Source organism: Sitophilus oryzae, unplaced genomic scaffold, assembly GCF_002938485.1.
Source record: "Sitophilus oryzae breed Bouriz unplaced genomic scaffold, Soryzae_2.0 scaffold_1396_pilon_pilon, whole genome shotgun sequence".
Lineage (NCBI taxonomy): Eukaryota > Metazoa > Arthropoda > Insecta > Coleoptera > Curculionidae > Sitophilus > Sitophilus oryzae.
This window is the reverse complement of record NW_022146055.1, coordinates 4,588,161-4,595,757: the sequence shown is the minus strand read 5'-3', so window position 1 is coordinate 4,595,757 and position 7,597 is coordinate 4,588,161. Positions and strand designations below refer to the sequence as shown.

The 7,597-nt window shown below is 29.5% G+C and overlaps 1 protein-coding gene across 2 annotated transcripts in view; it reads right to left on the bottom strand.

Annotated features, from left to right (window-relative positions):
- The window catches only part of LOC115875912 (origin recognition complex subunit 3), a 14,570-nt gene extending 10,885 nt beyond the window's left edge, over positions 1–3,685 (bottom strand). For both annotated transcript variants that reach the window (XM_030891486.1, XM_030891487.1), the window contains exons 1-6: positions 3,417–3,685; positions 3,228–3,362; positions 3,060–3,171; positions 2,830–3,005; positions 2,308–2,769; positions 2,115–2,248 (exon numbers count right to left, since the gene is read on the bottom strand). In XM_030891486.1, the coding sequence (XP_030747346.1) occupies positions 2,115–2,248; positions 2,308–2,769; positions 2,830–3,005; positions 3,060–3,171; positions 3,228–3,362; positions 3,417–3,449 (1,052 nt within the window). In that variant the 5' untranslated portion in view covers positions 3,450–3,685. The remainder of the gene's footprint in view (positions 1–2,114; positions 2,249–2,307; positions 2,770–2,829; positions 3,006–3,059; positions 3,172–3,227; positions 3,363–3,416) is intronic.
- Between the last annotated feature and the right edge of the window lie 3,912 nt (positions 3,686–7,597).

The window sequence follows — 7,597 nt, the reverse complement described above, 5'->3', positions numbered from 1 at the left end:
TTACCCCTAGTATCCTACGAGGCAAGAAATCCTACGCTATCGAGAGATGCATACAACACTATCTTAGATAGAACTATCGGAAACAAAGAAATAGCCAAATGTCTTATCTGATAGTCAAGCAGCGTTAAAGACGATCAAACTCAGTATCAATCAATTAGAAATTGGTCAAAGAATGCATAGAAGCTGAATAGAATTAGGCAAAGAAAACAAGGTCCTCCTACACTGGGTTTACCTTGCTCACCAAGGGATAGAGGCAATGAAAAACAAATAATCTAGCTGGGAACTGAACCTCCACTAACTGGACCAGAACCGTTCTGTACCAGTGGTAGCTCCAACTCAAGGCGGAACTCAAGAACTTGGAAGATTCCACCCGCAACCTGGAATGGAAATCTTACAATGGTCACAAGAACAGTCGAAGAAGAGTTTCCTGAGAACATGATCAAGAGAAAAATCACAGATCTTCAAGGGTCTGAGTAAGAACAATCTTCAGTTGTCACGGGGTTTTAACAGGACACTGTCTCCTCAATGAACACCTCAGTAGATTGAAATTAAGAGGAAACGGCGAATGCAGATTCAGTAGGGAAGATGGTGAAACACCAATACACCTCATCACTAAGTGATCTGAGACGACAGAAATACGTCATTACTGCCATGAACTTTTGAGGTGACTGATAATGTGGAGATGGAGAACTACCTCTATAAAACCGTCCAGATACCCAAAGCTTTTGTCAAAGCCCTGGGACTGTATGATGAGTTATGATTCAAGAAAGGGGGACACAATGGATCTGTAAGGTCGAAGTGATTAACCCCCCTCCCACTCATTCTAAATTCTAAAAATTCTACATATTTTAGTACTAAAAAAGTGTCGAAAGATTCATCAGAAACGTGCATATGGGTTACCACTGGAATATTTTTCTAAAAAAACCATTGACTTTTTTTCTCTTGTTAGCAAAAGTCTATAGGCCGTTTAATGGTGATTAAAAAATGTATCTTAGTTTTTTGTTGGTTTCCATCTCCTTGATGAGATAAACGCAATTTTATTAATCACACAATTAAAAAAATTAAAATTAAATTAATAAATTATTTACTTATAACCTATTTTATTATTAAATTTTATTAAAGATATTTATTAATTTTACTTAAATACAGAGATGTTCAGTGCTTCCTACAGCAAATTCATGAATAATAAAATAATATAATGGATAATGGTATTTAACAATATTTAAACAAGATCTATTTTTTTGGAATTTTAACATCCCGTAGGTAACTTTAAAACTATGCATTTCCGCACACGTTTATAGGTACTTTTTTCATATTTTTTATGAGAAGTCAATGAGTACTTATTTATCATTTTGGTCAGTTAATGACATTCATTTTTTTTTAAAGTTGCTATTTAGACTTGGATTTAGACAAACTAATAAAATTGCGTTTATCTCACCAAGCAGACCGAAATCGACAAAATGTCAAGGGACAACTTTTAATTGGCATTAAACGGTCTACACTTTTTTTGCTAACAAGAAAACAAAAAGTCAGTGGCGCACATGTTTTTATTAGAAAAATATTCCAGTAACAACCCATATTGACGTCCCTGGTGAATTTGTCGATACCATAGACTTAAAATAAAATAGTCGATACATTTTAGCATTAAAATATGTCGCACTAGCAACTTTCCCCCTCAAAATTTAATTCAAATCAATAAAAATACTTGGAAGAAAATTATAATAAATTGGAAAAAAAATTAAGACTCTAGTCCCCTGTAGCTAATTAAAGCAGAATCGGACCTATGTTGACATAAAAAATAAATCTTATTTCTAGATAGACACAGAGAGATAGCACATGTTTTTTGAAACATCCTGTATAAAACACTATTTTTTTGTACTTTTTTTGGACACACATATTTTTCAAATATTAATCAATTTGAAAATTGCAGTGAAAAGCTCCTTGATTATCACCTAAATCACCTTATATTTTCACATAGGTATTCAATCAAAGTGTAATCCTATATAATCAAAAACTTTTTGAACATACTATTTAGATACTGTAGTTATCTAGATATTCCTTGTAATACAAGCTCGGCCCAAGACACCCTGTATATATATAGTATACCATTTTACCTAAAAGATTTCAAGTGTCTAACATTTTCAAAATCTTCACTTTTAAAGATATTTAATGTATTTTTAACATCATTCCTATCTAAACTACACAACGCCATGGCATTTCCATAACAAAAATGTTCCATCATTGTGTACTATAATTTGTATTTAGTAAAACTATAATTCTATTTATTTATTGTTTTCACTTACTCACCTTTATATTCTGAATAAAATTATTTACAGAATAATCATAAAATAAGAAAATGTCAGTAAACAGATTAAAAATTTTGCCTCCTAGTTGAAATGCACAAAATGAATTTAAAAATACATTTTCCAATATTTTCTTTAATAGATGTATAGAGGATTCATTCTTAAAAACTTTTATACTAATTTTTGAGGAAACATGGTATGGGAAAGCTGTATATAGAGTTGATATTGATGTAGCTATTCCAAATACAAATAAAAATGGTAACTTCTGTAAATAGGAACTTGCAATAAGTATGAACTTTTGTAGAACTCCTATATTAAAGCTTTCAAAATTGGGAAGAACAACAATTAGAAGATTTTTATTAATCGGCTGGGCACTTTTATTCTTTGTATAATACAAATTCTCATACCACCTTTCTAACAAAGAAAGATTTAATTGGGATTTCTTAAAATTGTTTCCAAAATTTCCCTAAAATACATTAGAATTAATATAGACTTTCCTAAATTAAAGCAAAATTTATATTTTTACATTACTAGACTTATCCCAACCACTATTGTTTAAAAACTGATAGACCATATTATCCATTAGAGATTTTACAGAACTGCAATCTTGACTATTTAACAATGCAACATGTGGTGAAACATCATTTATAATTTGCCTTTTTAAATTCTTAAACTGTTTATCATGATCGGGCATATTTATACCTATCAAAATATGAGCTGCTGGTATATTTAAAAGGTAAATTAAGAACAACCTACCAGTAAGAAGAGCAGCTGTAGGAATTTCACATACAGAAGAATTATAGTATGCTTGTCTAATATAACTTAAAAGATCCTTTGTCATTAGAGAAAACATATTACAAGTTAGCACCTATAAAACATTTATGAATAAATTAACTAACTAAATTGATTAACAGATACTATTACCTCAATATCTTCAGAAATGGAATTCCATAATAGATTAAATTCCTTATGCCATAAATTTTTTGAAAACATTTTAGAAGTATTCCCATGTGATAGCATAGAAGTATGCTTAAAATTATTTTTAAAAACAAACACTCCCTGAAATAAAAGAAAATAAGTATATTATTGGTATTCTCATTTAAATAAATATACTTTAGAAACAGAAACTGTGTTATTTTCAACCATTTTCTATAATCGGTTTAAAAGCTATATCTTGTTTTGGTTTCACAGCCCCTCCACACTGGGGTTTTGCACTGATGGCAGTGATAAGCTAATTCTGGTTAATTCCTTAAGAGGACGCAATTTACGGGTGCAATATAATCACAATGAACAATCACAAATCACAGGTTGAATAGGTACATAGAAAAATTTAAAAACCTTAATAATTTAACTTATTTGAAATTATACAAATATCTCAAACCAGGGGGGTGACAGTGAAATAGGAAAATTGGAAACAGTCATTAGTGTCATTCCTGTCATTCTCCTCACGACAAGTATGGCCGCCTAGACAAGGACAGCATTGTTTTTGTCTAACTATTGTCTAACTTCACAGTTTAGAATTGACAGATCAGTGCCTTCTATTAAAAGATCAGCCTACGGGCGGACTTTTGTTTACTTCATCAGCTGTACATACTTAGATATTGGGTTAGATTCCGTTTCATATTTTGTCGGTTGATTTTTGGTTTTAACTCTTTGATTTTTGGTATTATTTATTATTGTAGTGCAAAAAACTAATTATTTTGGTGTTAAGTGACATAAACTACTACCAGATATATGGTCACTCTCGGTTTCGCATAAAAAAATAGAAATTTTAAAAATTACACGTTGTGCAAGTGATTTAACCTAAAAGTGCCCATACATTTTTTACTTATCGTGATTTTTGTGTGTGTTTTTTAAGACTCTAACAATTCATCAATAAAGCTTAAGTGGAGTGTGTTATTGGTGCTATGCCTCATCTTTGTTGTGTTCCTGGTGGAAAGGATAGTTACTAAGGATAGTTATTATACTAGGCAGCCTAAAGTGTCCGGAAGAGCAAGAAAAGTGGGTACGAGTTATAAATCAAGAGAATTTTATTGAAAATATCTTTAATAAATTTAAAAATAATATTCTCCCATGATGGTATTAATGAAAACTGGACAATTATGTTTATTTTATTCATATTGTGGAATCTCCACTCAAGTGTTGCTGGTTCAGCCCGATGGATTCAAACAAGTAAGTAGGTATTATGATCTAGGGAAAAGTAAAGAATATGTGTATTAGAGATCATGAAAAGAGTATTATATTGAGTTCAAATTTTAAAAAGATTTTTGTAAAGAGACAAGACTGATACAGTTTAAAAGAAGAATGTGTTTTTGTTTGATAATATATAATGTATGTTAAAGCATAACATATATTTGTTCAGTAATTTTTAATGAATAGTATTGATTATTTATAATACCAAATTAATATCAAATATTTAAGTGATGGCTGAATACAATATGAATAAAATAACAATAAAATTGGTATATTTGCATAATACAAAATTAAGTTTTAAGAATAAAGGTGTTACTAAAAATACTAAGAAATTCATATTTATTTGTTTTAATTGGTCTAATGTTATTTACATTTTATGTAAGAATTATACCGTATCATCGAAAAAAATCGGCGTCTAGTTGGCTTGGAAATGAACATCGATGACATGCCCTAAATAACTGTACACATAAAATAATTAACTAGAATTTTACAATCTTGGAAAATTTGATATTCTTGAATCTTGTTTCTAAATATACTAAATTTTTTGATTTTCTTGGGATTTAGGTTCGGGAAAAACGCTGATTAAGTTTTCATTTGGTTTTTCATTATTTTTATTTGGTTTAAAAAAAAAACGGTTCGGCTAACATTATAGCCTTCATCAGTGTTGTGTCATATGAAAAAAATAGTGTCGAATATAATCCAAAAAATTACATATAAAATATTCATACCACGCACATAATGTTTACTGCGTACTGCGTACTCCATAGTCAATGTAGATAATTTTAGTGTTAAGAATAATAATTTTAAAAAATATGTGGTCATGTTTTGATTAGTTTATATTAGTTTATTAATTGCAGTAAATATTATGAGGTGTGAATTATATTGTATATGTAATTTTTTGGATTATATTCGACACTATTTTTCTCATATGACACAACACTGATGAAGGCTATAGTTAGCCGAAACGTTTTTTTAAACCAAATAAAAATAATGAAAACCCAAATGAAAACTTAAATCAGCGTTTTTCCCGAACCTAAAAATCCCAAGAAAATCAAAAATTTTAGAATAATTTTACATATAAAATGCCAGCGATCTTCATTTCATAGCCATCGCTGACGCCTTTTTTAGATAATATTGTATTATTTGTAAATATAATTTTTCGAAGATTGATACTTGCAAGATATACATATAAATTTTGTGAATGCAAATAATAATACATCACTATTATTAGATATTGAATGTTTTTTGTTAAATTAGATCGATTTTCAAACCCCAAAATTTAAAATATATTTACATTTTACCCATTATGTTATGTACCTATACACTATTTGTACATCGTAAAACATTTGCTGCATTTGTATGGTTCATAGTTTATTTGCCAAAGTATTTATTACTATAAATAGGTATATATGTTGTAGTTATTAACTGTATATTATGTATATTTCATTTAAACTATATCATTTTTAAAATACAAACCAAAAATCTGAGGAATAATTATGTTTTCCATGTATTCTACAACATATTTATTAATCCGTTATATCTAACTAGCGTGACGTCATAAATCTCGCCCGTAGGCTGATCTTATAATAGAAGGCACTGGACAGATTTCAGTTTCAGAGACAACTTCAGATTTGTTCTAGAACAAATTCGAAAATATTCGACGCCATTTTAATTCATTCCGTTTAGTTTCGTTTTGGAAGTTCAATTTAATATTTCGGCTGAAATTTATAAATATAAAGGTAATAAAGTATATAAAATATATATTACATAAAGAATCCTGGAGAAAATGACGTTTCTGCAGTAGTAGGTATGTCCCATGTATATCAAAAATAGGTAGTAAATAAACACTGTTTTTACATTTTTTAGATGCAAGAAAATGGTGTTATAATCTCTTTGATCGGCGATTTTTTTGAAAATGGAAACAATTTACAGCAAGGTAAGATCATTTTTAACTATAGCCAACATTAGTTATCTCCAGTATGTGCGATTTATTGTCAATAAAGCAATAAATCGGACTGATAATCTGATTATGTTATCCGACTAAAAGTCTCTTTTTGCATCTTTTTGATTTATAAGCCAGGTTCTTTGGGAATAATGGACGCTTTTTTTAAACAGTTTATTTATATTTTATACCTATTGATATTTTTACATTGTTAATTTTTGTATAAAAAAATTGTTTTTCTGTTTTCAGGTTTTTGTATAAGGCTCCCGTTTTCATGTTCCTGTGTCCGTTTTCTGTCCTTGAAGTTTGCGAATGCGTGTGTTTATTTACAAATTACTGTAAGTCATGCTTATACCTTAACTAATTTACGTTAAAAGTGCATATAATTAACTAATTGGTATTGAAACAATACAATCCTCTATATTTTTATATTTATTTAGTCACGTTGTTCCATATTTCAAATAAATATATGTGAATAAATTATTTTTTGGTTTTATTTATGAAAAGAAAAAAATACAAAATACATTTGAACTGAAAGAGGGCCCGCCATTGAATAACCGGAAACGGAAATGAAAATTAAGCCATCATGTCCTTATCATGTCAACCTGTCAATTGGAAAGTTAGTTCTCCAGACGACAACGAAGGCTTTCGGTGGCGTATCGTGTTTCCACGATTTAACACAGAGTTGACACTTCTTTCTAGTTAATTATTTTATGTCTCAAACCTCAAATTATTAGACCATAGAAAACAAAATATTAGATTCGAGAGACCATAGAACGGAAAAAAGCAGAGGAGAGGAAATTCGGCCACATACTCTTGGCAGCTTAAGCCATTTTCTTCCTTTCTTGATTAATTTTACGGCCTAAGCTGCCAGAACTATATGACCTGCGCTTTGGCCCAAAGAATGCCCACAGAATATTAGAGGTAAAATGTAAAGAAGACACCAAAGAAGAACTTTTGTTAGATATTTTCTGTGGACACATATAAAGTGAAGAATTTATTTGTGTAATCTGTGGTCGAAAGCTCTTTCTTTTATCTTTGAATCCTTTTTTGAATCACTTTTAATAAAAAGATTCTTTTATAAATTAAAAATAGAGAAAAATGTAGATCATATATAATTTTGATATATGATCTACTATCTTGATAATCCTCAATATGG